At 43.0% G+C, this 19,811-nt stretch overlaps 1 protein-coding gene across 2 annotated transcripts in view; it reads right to left on the reverse strand.

The window, feature by feature from the left end:
* The window catches only part of ARNT (aryl hydrocarbon receptor nuclear translocator), an 89,866-nt gene that overhangs the window by 4,090 nt on the left and 65,965 nt on the right, over positions 1–19,811 (reverse strand). For both annotated transcript variants that reach the window (XM_049765911.1, XM_049765910.1), the window contains exons 13-18: positions 19,345–19,419; positions 16,038–16,189; positions 1,308–1,418; positions 1,102–1,171; positions 610–733; positions 316–418 (exon numbers count right to left, since the gene is read on the reverse strand). In XM_049765911.1, coding sequence (XP_049621868.1) covers positions 316–418; positions 610–733; positions 1,102–1,171; positions 1,308–1,418; positions 16,038–16,189; positions 19,345–19,419 — 635 coding nt within the window. The remainder of the gene's footprint in view (positions 1–315; positions 419–609; positions 734–1,101; positions 1,172–1,307; positions 1,419–16,037; positions 16,190–19,344; positions 19,420–19,811) is intronic.

A 19,811-nucleotide genomic window follows, 5' to 3' on the forward strand; every position in this document is an offset into this window, starting at 1 on the left:
TTAGACACATAATACTGATGATGTTCCTACATTCCTTTGACTTCCCTGGCGTGAAGAAACTTGGCCAAAGGATTTGGAAAAGACAGAGAGACTGACAGTCACACACTGATCAGGACACAAAGAAGGCACCTAGCCCCTGGCAGTAGGAAGGGTAGGTGCGAAGAAAGAGGAAGAAAAGCAGCGTGCCTCATCCTGGCCCTGGAAGTCCACAGCTTTGTCTGAGATAACCAGAGAAAGCCAGCAAAGAATGAGATTTGGATTTAGCCAGGGAATCCCTCAGTTGCCCTGTGAAGCAGCACACACATAGGGGCTCACCTGAAATTTTCTGCCGGCCGGGGGGTAGGAGGGAATGTGCTGCCCTGAGAGAACAGCTGTTGGGTGGCAGGGACAGTGCTGGAGGACATGCCTTTACTCTGATCTGTGGACCAAAAGGAGTGGGGAAGGGCCAGTCAAGGGGCTGCAGAATAGTATCCGTCCCAGAAGTCCCTGCACACTCAGGAATTACTAGGATTTGGTGGCATATGTTGGGAGACTATAGACTGGGTGGCAGCAGGCCAATCAGTACCTGAGCTAAAAAGAAATCTAAAGGAGAACGAGGAAGAAACACACCTGCATTAATATTGGAGTATATTTCTGAAAATCTTGGGTCTCTCTCTTGAGCAAACAGACCGTCTGCCTTCTCAAGGGGCTTACTGTGCTCTGGACCAGTGGTGCTGACGGGCTGGACAGAAACCTGTGGAACAGTGAGAAAAATAACCACTAATGATACAACAGGTCATTCTGACAGCCCTGCAATTCACATCGTTCGAAGTAAGTGGTGGGAAATATAATGCTCAAAACGCTCTCATGCCGGGAGACATTTCTTTTTTTTTTTTGTGTTTTCAGACCACACCCATTTGATGCTCAGGGGTTACTCCTGGCTAAGGGCTCAGAAATTGCCCCTGGCTCGGGGGACCATATGGGATGCTGGGGGATCAAACCGTGGTCCTTCCTTGGCTAGCGCTTGCAAGGCAGACACCTTACCTCTAGTGCCACCTCGCCGGCCCCATCCGGGAGACATTTCTAAAGAAACATTCAGTGCTCTTCAAAAGACACACTAACCTGGGAATGGCTATAGCTGGCCAGTCCATCTCTTCCCGGTACCACATCCAATTCCGACTGCTGCTGCTGCCTGAATGTCAAAGCCGGTGAGGAAAGAAAAAGAATAAAAGATTTTAAAATCAAAGGAGACAGAAAAGAAGGGAGTTGCAGATGGCCACCCATAGGCTAATCATTGCTCAATAAATATGGGCCCTACCATTTCTCACCTGGGTGTCATCTGGCCTGAGCCCAGCTCCAAGGGCAGATTAGCTGCGGGACCCAGCTGTGGCCTCTGAATTGTGTTGGTCATCGAATGCCGGGGTTCCTGGCTGGAGTTCCTGAGAACACAGAGAACAGACAGCATAGAGAAAAGTATAGTGCTGGATTCCTTTGGTTGATCAAGTTCTATCAATTCACCTATAGTTAGGAAACTACTGATAAAACTCTTTAAGTCCAATCCTACAGGTGTCCTGCAGCGTCAGATTCAGCAGTAATTTACAATGGTAACATGATGCAAATGGAAGCGATATCCAATATTCAATTGCACAAGTGCTCGTCCTTTTTGGGTATTCAATGTCTAGTAGTTGTAGATACTGAGCGGAATGTGTGCATCTCTAGATTGTGATTCTTAAAAACATGAGTAAAAACCTGAACTGAAGGTTCACCTCTTCTTTTCTCTACAGTTTACATTACCTCCCAGGTTCTCCATGAAGAGCATGTCTTTAAAAGGGCCAGAGCAATAATAAAGTGGGTAGAGCATTTACCTGACATGAGGTTGGCCTGGGTCAGATGACCAGCACCACACATGGCCCTCTGAGCACTGTCAGGAGTGAAACCTGAGTAGCAGCAGGTATGCTGCAAACCATCTCCCATCTCAAAATAAAATATTCAGAATTACAATTAACTACAGAGGGGACTGGAGAGGAAGCAGTGGGTGGGGTACTTGTCTTGCACGCAGCCCACCGGGGTTTGATCCCCAGCATCCTCTAGGGTCCCCCAAGCCAGGAGTGATTCCTGAGTGTAGAACTGGATGAGGCCTCAACACAAAAACACACACACACAACCAAAATTAACTCCAATGGCAAAAACTGTCCATATAAATAAATCAATCCACTTTTTCCACAAACAACTCTTAAAAGAACTTAGTTTCTAACTCAATTCCCTTGGTTGCACTGAGATGCAACATTGTCACAGGAATAACTGGAACAATTATAATGAAGTATTTAATCAAAAGCTGATCCTCGAAACTCACCAGGACAGCAAAGTGAAAAGGGAGAATGTAAAACCCTCCATACACTGCTCATGGAACAGTAAATTGATAGAGCAACCTTAGCTTCAGTTGGGAAACCCCTCAGAAGAGACAATGAAGAGAATGAAAGCATCTGCCCCAAATCTGGAAGCATTAAGACTGTTCCCAGCAGTACTCTTCATTTCCTTTCTTAGGTTTAAGGACCTCCCAAGCAACATCCAGCCGGGATGTCTCGATTTCATGGCTGAACACGATGTCTGGAAGATGCAGTGCTGCTTGGACGCAGCTGTGCTGGAGGCCCCCAGGGCCATATCCTGATTCTCGGGAGCCCTAGAGCGCCAGGGATACAATCTGGGACACACTGAGCTTAGCAGCCATTTTTTGTTTTGGGGCCACACCGGGACTGCTCAGGGGTTACTTCTGGCTCTGTGCTCATGAATCATTCTTGGTGGTCCTTGGAGGCCCCTATGGGATGCTGCAGATCGAATCTGGATCTGTGGCAGGCAAGGCAAATGTTCTACCAGCTATACTATCACTCTGGCTCCAATTTTCTCTTTTTGTCTGTTTATGGGGGTCACATCTAGCAATATTCAGGGGCTCCTCCTAGATCTATTCTTGGAGGTCACTCCTGGCAAGGCTGGGGAACCATGTGTGTCAGGAATCAAATTCCAGGCCTCCTGCATTTACAGCTTGAGGCCTAGACCACTGCACTCACTCTGGTTCCTTTAACATGCACACCAAGGAGAAAGAACCTAACTGAAAACAGTATATAAGTAAAAAGGCCAGTCACAAAGGAATCATACAGTATATGGAATAGTCATATTTGGGTTTTTTGTTTTGTTTTTTGGGTCACACCCAGCAGCGCTCAGGGGTTCCTCCTGGCTCCACGCTCAGAAATCGCTCCTGGCAGGCTCGGGGGACCATATGGGATGCCGGGATGCGAACCAATGACCTTTTGCATGAAAGGCAAACGTATTACCTCCATGCTATCTCTCGGGTCCAAATAGTCATATCTGTAGACAAGCCAGAGTGACAGTACAGCAGGCACTTACCTTGGGTGTTCAATTCCTAGAACCCAGAGTGTCCCATAAAGGATTTCTGAGCACAGAGCCAAGAGTAATAAGCCCTGAGCACCTTGGGTGTAGCCCCCAAAACGAAAGCAAACATACCAATGTGTAAGAAAGACAGTCGCTGTTGTAGGGGGCTTAGGATATGAGGAGATAACTGTTAGTGAGCACAGCATTTTATTTATAAGAGAATGAAAATGTAAGGGAATTACATTGTAATAACAGCTGCAGCACAGCCCTGTGGCAATTAAAAAACAAAAAAAACTAGGGGCTGGAGAGATAGCATGGAGGTAGAGCGTTTGCCTCACATGCTGAAGGACAGTGGTTCATATCCCAGCATCCCATATGGTCCCGAGCTTGCCAGGAGCGATTTCTGAGCATAGAGCCAGGAGGAACCCTTGAGAGCCGTAGGGTGAGACCCAAAAACCAAAAAATAAACACACCCAAAACAGAAAAACCTACCAGTAGGCAATGAAAGAGATGGCATACATGCTTTGTATGCCAGATGGGTGGATTCTTTTGTTTGTTTTGGGACCATGTAATGTCAGAAAGCTTGAACTCAGGGGTCAGAGAGATAGCATGGAGGTAGGGCGTTTGCCTTGCATGCAGAAGGATGGTGGTTCGAATCCCGGCATCCCATGTTTTAAGTGAGCAAACCAAGTCACATAAAGTTTAATTAACTTTTTTAGAAAGCTGAGAAAGCAAGCTCTTAAGATAAATTAAGGACTAGGGGCTAGAGCGATAGTGCAGCAATAGGGCATTTGCTTTGCACGCGGCTGACCTAGGACAGACCTTGGTTCAATCCTCCAGCATCCCATATGGTTCCCCAAGCCAGGAGGGATTTCTGAGGGCATAGCCAGGAGTAACCCCTGAGCGTCACCAGGGGTGGCCCAAAAATAAAAATTAAAAAAAAAAAAATCCGGGGGCCGGAGAGATAGCATGGAGGTAAGGCATTTGCCTTTCATGCAGAAGGTCATCGGTTCAAATCCCGGCATCCCATATGGTCCCCTGTGCCTGCCAGGAGCAATTTCTGAGCATGGAGCCAGGAATAACCCCTGAGCACTGCCGGGTGGACCCAAAAACCAAAAAAAAAAAAAAAAAAAAAAAAAAAAAAAAAAAAAAAAAATCGGGCCCGGAGAGATAGCACAGCGGCGTTTGCCTGCAAACAGCCGATCCAGGACCAAAGGTGCTTGGTTCAAATCCCGGTGTCCCATAGGGTCCCCCGTGCATGCCAGGAGCTATTTCTGAGCAGACAGCCAGGAGTAACCCCTGAGCACCGCCGGGTGTGACCCAAAAACCACAAAAAAAAAAAAAAAAAAAAAAAATCAAGGCATAAAAGAACAGAAACTAACCAAAAAGTAGTATGGCATTTGCCTTACACGCAGCTGACTCAGGACGGACCTGGGTTCTATCCCCGGCGTCTCATATGGTTCCCCCAGCCAGGAGCGATTTCTGAGCACATAGCCAGGAGTGACCCGTGGGCATCACTGGTGGGGCCCAAACTGCCCCCCCCAAAAAAGAAAACTGAAAAGGTAACAAAGCTAGAAGTTTGGTTCATAGGTTTAAGTTAAACTGTTTCTTCCATAACAAAATGAATTCAAGGTAATACAGAAAGTAGGATGAAGTGAGAACAAATTATCTAGGAGATATAGTTAGGATCAGAAGATGAAGTTAGGATCATTTTTTTTTTTTTTTTGATTTTTGGGCCACACCCGGCAGTGCTCAGGGGTTCCTCCTGGCTGTCTGCTCAGAAATAGCTCCTGGCAGGCACGGGGGACCCTATGAGACACCGGGATTCGAACCAACCACCTTTGATCCTGGATCGGCTGCTTGCAAGGCAAACGCTGCTGTGCTATCTCTCCGGGCCCAAGTTAGGATCATTGATCAACCAGGATGACTCATTTTGGAGAGGTTACATCGGTCAGTGCTCAGGACTTATTTGTGGCTCTGGTTCAGGGACCATTTTGGTGGGACTCAGGGACTCATTAGGGGTACTGGGGATTGAACTTGACTCAGGGATTGCTTTATTTTGGGACCACAACCAACAGTGCTCAGGGGCTACTCCTGGCTCTCTACTCAGAAATTACTTCTGTCAGACTCAGGGAACCGTAAGGGATGCGGCATCCTACCCAATGCACTATCGCTCCCCCCCTTCATATCCCATGCTATTTTTAAAATTAATTTACTGATGAGCTTTAGGCAACATGGTTCCAATGGTATTAGTGCTACTGGTTTGATATACACAGTCACTGCACGTCAATACTATCAAACTCTCCACCACTGTCTTTGTGTACTGCTCCTCTGCCTCTTTCTGTTCCTTTGGCCCACTCTCACACTACCTCACAAGGAAGTTAAAAAAATCAGGGCTGAAAAAAAAAAAAAAAAACAAAAAAACACAAAACTGTCCATTTGTGACCCTCTTTTGCCAAGAAATGCAAATGAGCGATCACTACCAGTGACTCTATTATGCGAATGACTTCAAATGGCACATTCAAAAAACTCTTTACTGTTGTCAATGTTTTCCAAACTCCAGGCTCAGTTAAGCAATCTCATCTGGAGTTCCAATCCACAGCTTAAGAAGCTAGGTCTTAAACTGCCGCAGATTCTCAATTTTGATGACAAAAGAAGTGAAGATCCTCTCAAGGACTTCCACGGCTAGAAAGAAGTCAGTGCCTAATTTCAAGCTACAAACTGGCTAATGTGCAACTGATTATTTTAAACTGCCAATGAACACTTAGCATGCTGAACGTTTTAGGACCCTTAAGAATGATCTGAAACTTATGCTCTATAAAGGGAACTACAAAGCCTGGAGGGGCAGCACATCTGTTTCCAATATGGTGTACTGAATAGTTTAAGTCCACTGTTGATACCTAATACTCAAAAAATATTCTTTTCAAAGTAGTCCTGCTCTTTTCATCTTCTTTTTGTTTGTTTTTAAGCCACACATAGGAGTGTTCAGGGCTGACTCCTGGCTCTTTGCTCAGGGTTCAGTCCCAGCAGGTTTAGGGATCAAAGGTCAGCTGCTTGCAAGGCAACTAGCTTATCTCCTAAACCAGTGGTGGGCAACCTTTTTTTTCAACGGAGCCAAATCTCGCCAAAACCACGATTGAAATTTATTTTGAGAGCCACACAGGGTGCACACTGACAGAGGCTAGGAGCAGAGTCCTGACTCCTGGAGCGGCAGTCCGGCACACAGAAGAGCCAAATTAAAAGTGGAAAGAGTCAAATGTGACTCGAGAGCCGCAGCTTGCCGACCACTGTCCTAAACTATCACTCCTGCTCCTATTATTGCTCTTTGAAACTCACCCAGTCATTCAAGAATTCTTTTTGTTTGTTTGTTTTTGGTCACGCCCGGCAGCACTCAAGGTTACTCCTAGTTCTGGAATTTACTGCTAGAAATTTAACTGCCAGAAATTACTCCTAACAGCTCAGGGGACCATATGGGATGCAGGAGATCAAACCCGGGTCGGCCTCATGGAAGGCAAAGGCTCTACTTGCTGTGCCATTGCTCCAGCCCCTTATTCAAGAATTCTAGGGAAGATAATACAAAAAAGGTTACATTTTCAAGTCTACTAACAAGGGATGCATTCTATTACCCAGAGACAAGCAATTACCATTTTTAAGTACTTTTACTTAAAAATATATTTTCTTAAGGCTATCACTGCCAAAAGAAGCCATTACTCTGATGGATCTGGACAAAGTAAACCAAAAGTTTTCTGGAAAGGAATAACTATCCCAGGGCCAGAGAGATAGTATTGCAGATAGGAAACGTGTACATGGCGGAGGCAGATTCAATCCTTGGCACCCCATATCCATATACCACCAGGAATGATACCGGAATAGAGTCAGGAGTAAGTCTTGAGCAATGCTGGCTATGACCCCCAAACAAAAAGATTTATAATCCTAAATACCTATAAAAATAATCATAACTAGGAGAGACGATATGCCTTGCACACGGTGGTTCGAATCCTGCCATCCCACATAGCCCCTGTGCCTGCCAGAGGCGATTTCTGAGTGCAGAGCCAGGAGTAACCCCTGAGTGACGCTGGGTGTAACCCAAAAACAAATAAAATAAAAAATAAAAAAATAATCATAATTAATGGGAAGATGTTGAAATGACAATTTTATATTTACCATATTTGCTGGCGTGTAAGACGACCCCCTAATTTTGCAGTTAAAACATAGGTTTAGGCCTCTATTCGCTGTATCAGACAAAACGTTCCTGTGCTGCAACTGTATGTACCACAGTGAGCCAATCCCAACAAGCAAAGGTTCAAAGGTTCTACTGTAATAGACTTCCTCTCTGACTCTGGCCAATCTGAGCAGACTTTTGACAGTGTAGATTCGGTACAGAACATTGTCTAATTTGCATGCATAAAAACCTGCTTGAATTGGCTGAGTCAGAGAGGCGGAGGGTCCGAGCAGCCTGGAAGTGATTGGTGCAGGATCGAGTTGGAAAATTCGTTTCGTGGCAATATTTAGATAATTTTCGTTTAGCGGCATATTGAAACATTTTTCGGGATATACTTGGCATATAAGACGACCCCAGATTTTCGGTTGACTTTTTTTTTTGTTTCAAAAGTCGTCCTGGGGCCTGGAGAGATAGCACAGCGGCGTTTGCCTTGCAAGCAGCCGATCCAGGACCAAAAGGTGGTTGGTTCGAATCCCGGTGTCCTATATAGTCTCCTGTGCCTGCCACGAGCTATTTCTGAGCAGACAGCCAGGAGTAACCCCTGAGCACCGCCGGGTGTAGCCCAAAAACCAAAAAAAGTAAATAAATAAAAGTCAACCTATAGGCCAGAAAATATGGTATTACTATTATTTTTATTTTAGTCCTATCCAGTGGTGTTCAGGGGCTCCTCTGGTTTTATGCTCAGAAGAAACAACTATAGGTGTTGAGGGTATCATATGCAGTCGTGCCAGGGATTCAAATCAAGACTGATTACATACAAGGTAATGACTTGATCCCTATGCTATCTTTCCTGCATCCAGAAACAATAATTTTTAAAGGAGTGAAGGTGATTCTATGAATCATGAATAACTGTGACAGGTCTTCCTTCAGCAGGAAATAACGGATGTGATGACAACAATAAAGGAACAAGAATTAGAAGAGATGCCAGATGTCAAAGAACTGGGGGAAATTCATGCTAAAACAATTTTTTTTTGTTTTTGTTTTTGGACCACACCCGGCAGTGCTCAGGGGCCACTCCTGGCTCTGTGCTCAGAAATCACTCCTGGCAGGTTCAGGGAACCATATGGGATGTCAGGATTCGAACCACCGTTGGTCCTGGGTCGGCAGCTTTCAAGGCAAACGCCCCAACACTGTGCTATTTCTCAGGCCCCTCATGATAAAATTTGAACAAATAGCCAGAACAATCTTTAAAAAGAATACAACTAGAGAAGTCACACTTTTTTAATTCAGAAAAACAAATAACAACAATAAAAACCAAAAATTGAACAAGAGGCTGGAGCGATAGCACAGGGTAAGGCGATTGTCTTGCATGTAAGCCAACACAGGGGCAACCCCTGAACACCTCCGGGTGTGACCCCAAAACCAAAAAACAACAACAAAAGAACAAATAAACAGCCACAGCTTGAGAGGACTGAGACCAACTTTTAAAAAGTTTACTCTGCCAGGGGTTTTCAAACTTTGGCTGAGGACATTCATCCAGCCCACTGGGTGTGCTTGCCACCGCTGCCTGTCCTGCTTAGCAGCGGACTTATCTGGGGCTGCAGAGCACATGTGAAATGTACTCTGCACTCTCCGACTCTGCTCCTTCTCCCTGTCTCTAACTCTTCCTCTCAGTCTCAGGCAGGAATCCCCAGACTAAAGCCTGCAGGCCACAGTTGTTCAGTTATTTTTCAAACTATAGTCAGCCCTCCCTTGGCCTGAGGGACAATGAACTGTCCTGGCCCTGTTTACAGTTTGAGGACCCCTGATAAGTAAAGGCTATTAAATACCACGTTGATCACTTAAGAGAAGTTAAGAGGTAGCCAACATGGCAAACTTCACTGATTTTGTTTGGGGGTGTTTGGGGGCCACACCTAGCGACACACAGGGGTTACTTCTAGTTTTGTGATCAGAAATGACTCCTGGCAGACTAGGGAGATCATATGGAATGCTGGCAATCAAAGCTGGGTAGGCCGTGTGCAAGGCAAAAGCTATGCTATCACTATGCTATCACTCCAGACCATCCTGACTCATTTCTAAAAACTGTTACCGTTATCCCTACCCTAGGTAACCATTACTATGACTGATCAACCATCAAGACCAGGTCAAAACCCTTTATTCAAAAAACAAAGACTAAAGACATAGGTGATAAATTTTAAATTAAGAAATGCCTCTGATTTTCAGGGAGGGACTTCAGAGCATAAAAACCGGCTAAACTTTGCAAAAGCTGGCTCCCTGTGTGTGACACCAGGCGGGGAAAATCCGCAAAAGTACACCGGCCCAGTGGGGCTCAGCTGTGAAAGACTGTGAGTGTGACCTGTCTATGTCTGTCTACTGTCCTCTTGCGTGAAACTCTTGCGAGTGGGGCAAAAAGAGCCTCCAGAAACCTCGCTCGCCCAGACGCCATTTTCAGGGAGGGACTTCAGAGCATAAAAACCGGCTAACCTTTGCAAAAGCTGGCTCCCTGTGTGTGACACCAGGCGGGGAAAATCCGCAAAAGTACACTGGCCCAGTGGGGCTCAGCTGTGAAAGACTGTGAGTGTGACCTGTCTATGTCTGTCTACTGTCCTCTTGCGTGAAACTCTTGCGAGTGGGGCAAAAAGAGGCTCCGCTTCGCTACGCGGCCGTGCACTCTTTCTAAGGAAAGAACTCCATTGCAACAAGAAGGAAAAATCACACTAAGAACGGCGCTATATCACAGAAGCAAACATTTCTCTCTGGACTGTCTTCTCTGTTGCATGCTCGGGCCTAAGATTTGACCCAGTGTGAGGCTTCATCCACGGAGGACTCCCCTCCCATAGAGGCAAGTCAGCCCATCCAGAAAGGGAGGAGCCAGAGGAGTGTGCTGCCTACATCATATAGACAATGAATACCACTACAACACGTAGAAAAACCCACAATACAAGTGTGACAATGGGGAAACAACGCAGGCCAGCATCAGACATAGAGAATGAAGATGACAATTCTGAGGACCAGATAATGACTGAACAACTAATCAACCTCTCAGATAAGGACTTTAGACTAGCAATATGGAAGGTGCTCAACAGACTCCAAGAAACCATGGATCGAGTTGAACAGAACACTAATAAGAACCAAGAAAATATGAAGGCAGAAATGACAAAACTCCAAACTGAAATAACATGTCAACTAACAGGACTGAAAAAGTCAGTAAACGAAGTGAATGACAAAATGGATAAGCTCTGGGACAGGGTATCAGAAGCTGAGAATAGACTTGGTGCTGTGGAAGATGAGATACATAACAATTCCATACAGCAGGAGAGATTGGACAAAAAACTTAAAGCAAATGAGCAGACAATGGAAAAATTAGTCAAAGAATGGGAACAGACGAAAATAGAAGTCTATGATAAGATCAACAGAAACAACTTAAGAATCATTGGAGTCCCAGAGACCCAGGAAGAAAATTTCCAGGAAGAATCAATGGTCAAGAACATCATTAAAGAGAAACTTCCAGAGCTAAAGAATATATGTGATCAAATCCTGCATGCCCGAAGAGTACCAACCAAAAGAGACCCCAGAAAAACCACCCCAAGACACATCCTAGTCACAATGACAAATCCCACAGATAGAGACAGAATTCTGAAAACAGCAAGATCAAAAGGGGAAATCATGTTCAAGCAAGCTTCCCTGAGATTTACAGCAGACCTGTCACCAGAAACACTCAATGCCAGAAAGCAGTGGTGGGATATTGTGACAAGACTGAATGAAATGAATGCTTCACCCAGAATACTATACCCAGCAAAACTCACTTTCTGGTTTGATGGAAGAATACATGGTTTCACAGACAAAAAACAGCTCAGAAACTTCACAGACACAAAACCAGTCTTAAGAGAAAAACTGAAAGACCTAATCTAAGACAAGACTACCCAAAAGACACACCAAATTTTGAAATAAAGATGGCGTTAAATCCCAGGACAATTCTTTCTCTCAACGTCAATGGACTAAATGCACCAGTTAAGAGACACAGAGTGGCTAAATGGATCAAAAAACTCAATCCAACCTTCTGCTGCCTACAAGAAACGCACCTGAATAGTCAGAACAAACATAGACTCAAAATAAAAGGCTGGAGAAAAGTTATCCAAGCAAACACCACCCATAAAAAAGCTGGAGTGGCCATACTAATATCAGATAATGCAAACTTTATACTCAGGAAGGTTGTAAGGGACAAAGATGGACATTTTATATTAATCAAGGGGTACGTAGAGCAGGAAGAATTCACTCTCCTAAACATATATGCACCGAATGAGGGGCCAGCAAAATATTTAATACAACTGTTGACAAATCTGAAAAATAATATCAACAACAACACAATAATTGTGGGGGACCTTAACACGGCTTTGTCAACACTGGACAGGTCAACCAGACTGAAACCCAACAAGAATATACTAGACCTGAGGAGAGAAATGGAAGAAAGAGGCCTAGTGGATATATATAGGACACTCCATCCCCAGAAACCTGGATACACATTCTTCTCCAATGTACATGGGACATTCTCCAGGATAGACTACATGCTGGCACATAAAACATACCTCCATAAGATCAAGAGGATAGAAATTTTGCAGACTACCTTCGCTGACCACAAGGCTCTGAAATTATTTGTGAACTCCAAAGGGACTCAGAAGAAACACTTTAACACCTGGAAGTTAAACAGCCTCATGCTCAATAACCAGTGGGTCCGAGATGAAATCAAGGAGGAAATAAAAAGGTTCCTGGAAACAAATGACAATAAAGACACAAACTCTCAGAACTTATGGGACACAGCAAAAGCAGTACTGAGAGGAAAATTTATAGCTTTGCAAGCACACATCAGGAAGGAAGAAGGAGCTTACCTGAGTAGCTTAATGACACAGCTAATAGAACTAGAAAATGCTCAACAAAAGGACCCAAGAATAGGAAGACAGAAGGAAATAACAAAGCTGAGAGCAGAAATCAACGAAGTGGAAACTCAAAAAACAATCCGAAAGATCAACGAAAGCAGAAGTTGGTTCTTTGAAAAAATAAACAAGATTGATAGACCACTGGCAAACCTAACAAAGAAAGAGAGAGAGAGAAACTTGATAACTCGTATCAGGAATGAAAAAGGAGAGATCACTACTGATATGACAGAGATTCAAAGGGTAATCAGAAACTACTTTGAAAAACTCTACGCCACTAAAAATGAGAACCTGGAAGAAATGGATAAATTCTTGGACTCTTATAATCTTCCACGGTTGAAGGAAGAGGATGTAGCATATCTAAACACCCCCATCACCATTGATGAAATTAAAACAGTAATCAAATGTCTGCCGAAAAACAAAAGCCCAGGTCCAGATGGATTCACTAATGAATTCTATCAAACTTTTCAAGAGGAACTACTGCCAATCTTGGCAAGACTCTTTCATGAAATTGAACAAACAGAAACACTTCCAAATAGCTTTTATGAAGCCAACATCACCTTGATACCTAAACCAGACAGAGACGCTACCAAAAAAGAAAATTACAGACCAATATCACTGATGAATGCAGATGCAAAGATCCTCAACAAAATCCTGGCAAATAGGATTCAATGCCTCGTTAAGAAGATCATCCACTACGATCAAGTAGGTTTCATCCCAGGAATGCAAGGCTGGTTTAACATCCGTAAATCTATCAACATAATACACAACATCAATAACAAGAAAAATAAAAACCACATGATCATATCAATAGATGCAGAGAAAGCATTTGATAAGGTCCAACACCCATTCTTGATCAAAACTCTCAGCAAGATGGGAATGGAGGGAACCTTCCTCAATATAGTGAAGGCCATCTACCACAAGCCAGTGGCAAATATTATCCTCAATGGAGAAAAACTGAAAGCCTTTCCTCTAAATTCTGGCACAAGACAAGGCTGTCCTCTCTCACCACTCCTATTCAACATAGCACTGGAAGTACTTGCTATAGCGATTAGGCAAGAAAAGGATATCAAGGGAATCCAGATAGGAAAGGAAGAAGTCAAGCTCTCACTGTTTGCAGATGACATGATACTCAACTTAGAAAACCCTAAAGACTCTATCAAAAAGCTTCTAGAAACAATAGACTCATATAGCAAGGTGGCAGGCTACAAAATTAACACACAAAAATCAATGGCCTTTCTATATACCAATAGTAATAAGGATGAAATGGACATTAAGAAAACAACCCCATTCACAATAGTACCACACAAACTCAAATATCTTGGAATCAACTTGACTAAATATGTGAAGGACCTATACAAAGAAAACTATAAAACTCTGCTCCAAGAAATAAGAGAGGACACACGGAAATGGAAACACATACCCTGCTCATGGATTGGCAGGATTAACATCATCAAAATGGCAATACTCCCCAAGGCATTATACAGATTTAATGCCATCCCTCTAAAGATACCCATGACATTCTTCAAAGAAGTGGATCAGACACTTTTGAAATTCATTTGGAACAATAAACACCCTCGAATAGCTAAAGCAATCATTGGGAAAAAGAATATGGGAGGAATTACTTTTCCCAACTTTAAACTGTACTACAAAGCAACAGTTATCAAAACAGCATGGTATTGGAATAAGGATAGGTCCTCAGATCAGTGGAATAGGCTTGAATACTCAGAAAATGTTCCCCAGAGATACAACCATCTAATTTTTGATAAAGGAGCAGGAAATCCTAAATGGAGCAGGGAAAGCCTCTTCAACAAGTGGTGTTGGCACAATTGGATAGCCACTTGCAAAAAATTAAACTTAGACCCCCAGCTAACATCATGTACAAAGGTAAAATCCAAATGGATTAAAGACCTCGATATCAGCCCCAAAACCATAAGATATATAGAACAGCACATAGGCAAAACACTACAGGACATTACAGGCATCTTCAAGGAGGAAACTGCACTCTCCAAGCAAGTGAAAGCAGAGATTAACAGATGGGAATATATTAAGCTGAGAAGCTTCTGCACCTCAAAGGAAATAGTACCCAGGATACAAGAGCCACCCACTGAGTGGGAGAAACTATTCACCCAATACCCATCAGATAAGGGGCTAATCTCCAAAATATACAAGGCACTGACAGAACTTTACAAGAAAAAAACATCTAACCCCATCAAAAAATGGGGAGAAGAAATGAACAGACACTTTGACAAAGAAGAAATACGCATGGCCAAAAGACACATGAAAAAATGTTCCACATCACTAATCATCAGGGAGATGCAAATCAAAACAACAATGAGATACCACCTCACACCACAGAGAATGGCACACATCACAAAGAATGAGAATAAACAGTGTTGGCGGGGATGTGGAGAGAAAGGAACTCTTATCCACTGCTGGTGGGAATGCTGTCTAGTTCAACCTTTATGGAAAGCGATATGGAGATTCCTCCAAAAACTGGAAATCGAGCTCCCATACGATCCGGCTATACCACTCCTAGGAATATATCCTAGGAACACAAAAATACAATACAAAAACCCCTTCCTTACACCTATATTCATTGCAGCTCTATTTACCATAGCAAGACTCTGGAAACAACCAAGATGCCCTTCAACAGACGAATGGCTAAAGAAACTGTGGTACATATACACAATGGAATATTATGCAGCTGTCAGGAGAGATGAAGTCATGAAATTTTCCTATACATGGATGTACATGGAATCTATTATGCTGAGTGAAATAAGTCAGAGAGAGAGAGAAAAACGCAGAATGGTCTCACTCATCTATGGGTTTTAAGAAAAATGAAAGACACCCTTGTAATAATAATTTTCAGACACAAAAGAGAAAAGAGCTGGAAGTTCCAGCTCACCTCAGGAAGCTCACCACAAAGAGTGATGAGTTTAGTTAGAGAAATAACTACATTTTGAACTGTCCTAATATTGAGAATGTATGAGGGAAATGTAGAGCCTGTTTAGGGTACAGGCGGGGGTTGGGGGGGGAGGAGGGAGATTTGGGACTTGGGTGATGGGAATGTTGCACTGGTGATGGGTGGTGTTCCTTTTATGACTGAAACCCAAACACAATCATGTATGTAATCAAGGTGTTTAAATAAAAAAAAAATTAAAAAAAAAATAAAAAAAAAAATAAAAAAAATAAAGAAATGCCTCTTATTTTTTTAGTCATATGCTACTGAACACTGAATAGCCTGCAGTATAGTGTAAACATAATTTTACATGCATTGGAAAACCAATACAATTTACTATGGTACTTACTTTATTGTGGTGGTATGGAATGAAACTGAATATCTCCCCAGTGGCCTATAGTTAATACTGACCTCATATGAATATGTCAATAAACTGGCACATGAAATAAGATTCTTTCTAGAAAGGATTAAAACCTAAAACTGAAATACAAACCGTCACATCTCCGAACGAGTATTTACTACTAGAGAAACAGACAAGGAGAAGGTAGCTTGACCAAGCTAAGCTAACTTGGCCCAAGGGAAACCCCGACCCTGGAAAGGCCTGTAAGGTACCTACTTCACATTGGTGTGGGTACAGATGATGTACTCAATTTCATCTGAGTAAGGGTTCTGGAAAGTAAAGGAGCTGGTTCTCATCCAGAGCCACTCTCGGTTCTTGGACCGGAAACGGAACATGACAGACAGCACTTGGCCTTTCAACTTCACCACCTGAAAAAGTTTTCATACTATCAATGAAACCCAGAAAGTATTTCCTTTAGCGGAAAAAATAATTCGCATATCTACGTTCCTAAGATTCTTGTGCTACTGTCCTTAAAGTAGTAATTCAGTATTACTAAAACTGAAATGACATAATTTTATTGAATAAAAGTTAGTCATTGAAATTATTATAAAACCGGGTGAAAATTAAGTTACTAAATAGATATTTTTTTATCATAGTTCCAAGTTATTTTTCCATTCTAGTCAAACAATAGTAATAATTATTTCCCTTGAAAAATTCCTCAAAGATATGCTGATGTAACTTTATAAAGCAAATTGTATTTAAAATTTTTTTGTTTTCTGGGCCACATCCAGGGGTTACTCATGGCTCTGCACTCAGAAAATGCTCCTGGCAAGCGTAGGGGACCATGTGGGACGCTGGGGATCAAACCTGGGTTGATCACTTGCAAGTCAAATGCCCTACTTGCTGTGCTATATAGCTCCAGCCCCTCAATCAATCTTTAATACTGTTTACATGCTGTTCCTGAAATTCTAACGACCTACCCCAAACCTGGGCGTTTATTGTCAGAGCACTCACAAAGGAGTCTTGCTGATTTTGTCTTTTAAAAGAAAGCAATTTTAGATCCTTTTAGTTTCTGTCTAATAAAATAGAAAACCAACTTTTGACTCTCCCTCCCTAAGAACTAAATGTACTGTTAGGGTGTGGGATATGGCTCAGTGTAGAGAGCATGCCTTGGATGCATGAGGTCTTGGTTTTGAATCCTAGCCCTACAAACTGACTCAGTAAAAATATTAGCAGCTGATACTTTTATACTTTAATTTTAGAGTTATCGGGTAACAAACACCGATTATATGTTTGGTTTTGTTTGGGGGGGAAGGGTGGTCACACTAGTGGTGTTCTGGACTACTCTCAATTGTGTGCTCAGGGGTCTCTAGTAGTAGTGCTCTAGAGACCATGTGGTGCTAGGAATAGAACCCAGGCCTCTTGCATTCAAACATGCATTTGACTTGTTGAGGGATATCTCTCTGATCTGATGTGTTTTATGTTTTAGGGGGCTGGAGAGAGCACAGCAGCAATTGCCTTGCAAGCAGCCGATCCAGGACCAAAGGTGGTTGGTTCGAATCCCGGCATTCCATATGGTCCCCGTGCCTGCCAGGAGCTATTTCTAAGCAGATAGCCAGGAGTGACTCCTGAGCACCGCCGGGAGTGCCCCCCCCCCAAAAAAAAATAAAAAGAGCATAAAGTCAAAAGAGAGCTAAGAATGTGGTTCAGAGGCAAAGCACATGCTTTGAGTTCATGACACTTGGATTCAATACAAATACAACACATGCACACAAAAGAAAAAAACCAACATATATTACATGACACAAAATAATCAGATATAAACATCTGCATGTAAGGAAAAATACATATATATGATATAGAGATATATCTAATATCTAATATATTATATATGAGATATAATCTTAGCAGGAAAAGTATGACACTTGGCAATAATAAAGGGCTGAAGCCTTGTATGTATGAGGCCCTAGGTTCAGTCCCCACAGCCCCCTTTAATGAGAAACAATAAAATGGTATCTTTGATGGGGCCGGAGCGGTGGTGCCAAGCTGTAAGGCATCTGCCTTGCTTGCGTTAGCCTAGGACTGACTGGTTCGATCCCCGGTGTCCCATATGATGCCCCAAGCCAGAAGTAATTTCTGAGCGCATAGTTAGGAGTAACCCCGAGCATCACCGGGTGTGGCCCAAAAACCAAAGAAAAAGGTATCTTTGAAATAGATATATAAAAGTGTTATAAACCAAGTATGAAACAGCACTACAGTAGCTAAAATGGAAAGGAATTAAAGAGAAAACAAGCTTTATTAAAAATAATGTTCTAAAGCAAATAAAATATTTTTAAAATATGAATTCATCTAGTCTTTAAAAAGACATCAAAATCTGGCAATCAGCAACTAAAATAAGCAGTGAACTCATACATTAAAAGGCATCTTGAGGGCTGGAAGGACTCACTCATGTTATGAAGCTCACCTCAAGGATGGGTGAGTGCAGTTAGAACACCAACAACCATGACAATGTTAATGAGTGAGAGGAGGAGAATGTCTGTCACAAATACAGGCAGGTGGTTTGGGTGGAGGGAGATGGGGTGCACTGATGGTGGGAACACTGCACTGGTGAAGGGGGGGGTGTTCCTTTTGTGACTGAAGCTCAACTACAGTCATGTTTGTAATCACGGTGTTTAAATAAAGATATTTAAAAAAATTTTTTAAAAAGAAGTTGGCAAAGTGTAAAAAAAAAAAAAAAGGCACCTATAGGGGCTGGAGCGACAGCACAGTGGGTAGGTGCAAGAGCCAACTGCCAGACAAGGACCTGCACTACCAGGGTCCGTGAGGATCTTGCAGGCAGGACGCCACAAGATACTTCAAGCGTTTTTAATAGAGAAGCCCAGGGGCCTATTAAAAACCCCCAGGCTGGGAGAGGGAGAAAGAGGGAGACAGAGCTGGGTTTGGAACCGGGGTAAGGTCAGATTGAGGGCCAGGTAATGGGAAAACAAGTGTTCAACATCAAGGGCAACCAGTCCAAAAGACACAGCTGACATCAGGGAGAAGAGCTGTTGCCAGGAGTGGAAACAGTCTGCCCAGCAAAGTGAAACTGCTCCTTCAACTGCCTGAACTAACTGCTCCAAGACCTTTCTCAGCCTCCTGGGGAGGGAGGCTTCTTTTTTTTTTTTTTTGGTTTACACCCGGTGACTCTCAGGGGTTACTCCTGGCTGTGCGCTCAGAAATCGTGGGAGGGAGGCTTTTATAGGTCTCTGTGGCCAATAGCAGCCAATGGCAGTTGGAGAAGCTCTTAAAAGAGGTGCTATCTTAAAAGGGGAGTATCTTGGACATGATTCCTAATTTCAAGTAGTTTTTTTTTTTTTTTTTCTGTTTCTTCAAATTTCAAAATGTGCTACAGGAGTAGTCCTTACACATATGAGACCTAGGTTTGATCCCAGACAGTACATATGGTCTATCGAGCACCGTGTAATCCTTGAATGCAAAGTCAGGAGTAAGCCCTGAGTACCACCAGATGTGATCCAAAAACACAGCAACAGATTTTTTAAAATTAAGTGAACAGATTAAGTGCTAAAATAGATAGAAATTTTACCTGTTGGAAGCTGTCTCTTAGAAGCTGCTGATCTTCAGGATGACAGAATTCTACAATATTTTTTCCTAAGAGTTCCTAGAGAGAAGAACGTCAATACTTTCACATGGAGAGAACTTGGATTTCATTTATCCTAGAATTAAAAATGAATATGGGGGTGGAAGGGTGCAACCAAAAATGCAGTATACTGGGGCCGGGCAGTGGCGCTAAAGGTAAGGTGCCTGCCTTCCCTGCGCTAGCCTTGGACGGACAGCGGTTCGATCCCCCGGTGTCCCATATGGTCCCCCAAGCCAGGAGCAACTTCTGAGCGCATAGCCAGGAGTAACCCCTGAGCGTTACCGGGTGTGGCCCAAAAACCAAAAAAAAAAAAAAAAAAAAATGCAGTATACTATACCTCTTGAATAAGGGTGGGGAACCTTTGTCCTGCTAAGGCCATCTGGATATTCATAACATCAGTTATAGGCTGTACA

Source organism: Suncus etruscus, chromosome 19, assembly GCF_024139225.1.
Source record: "Suncus etruscus isolate mSunEtr1 chromosome 19, mSunEtr1.pri.cur, whole genome shotgun sequence".
NCBI lineage: Eukaryota > Metazoa > Chordata > Mammalia > Eulipotyphla > Soricidae > Suncus > Suncus etruscus.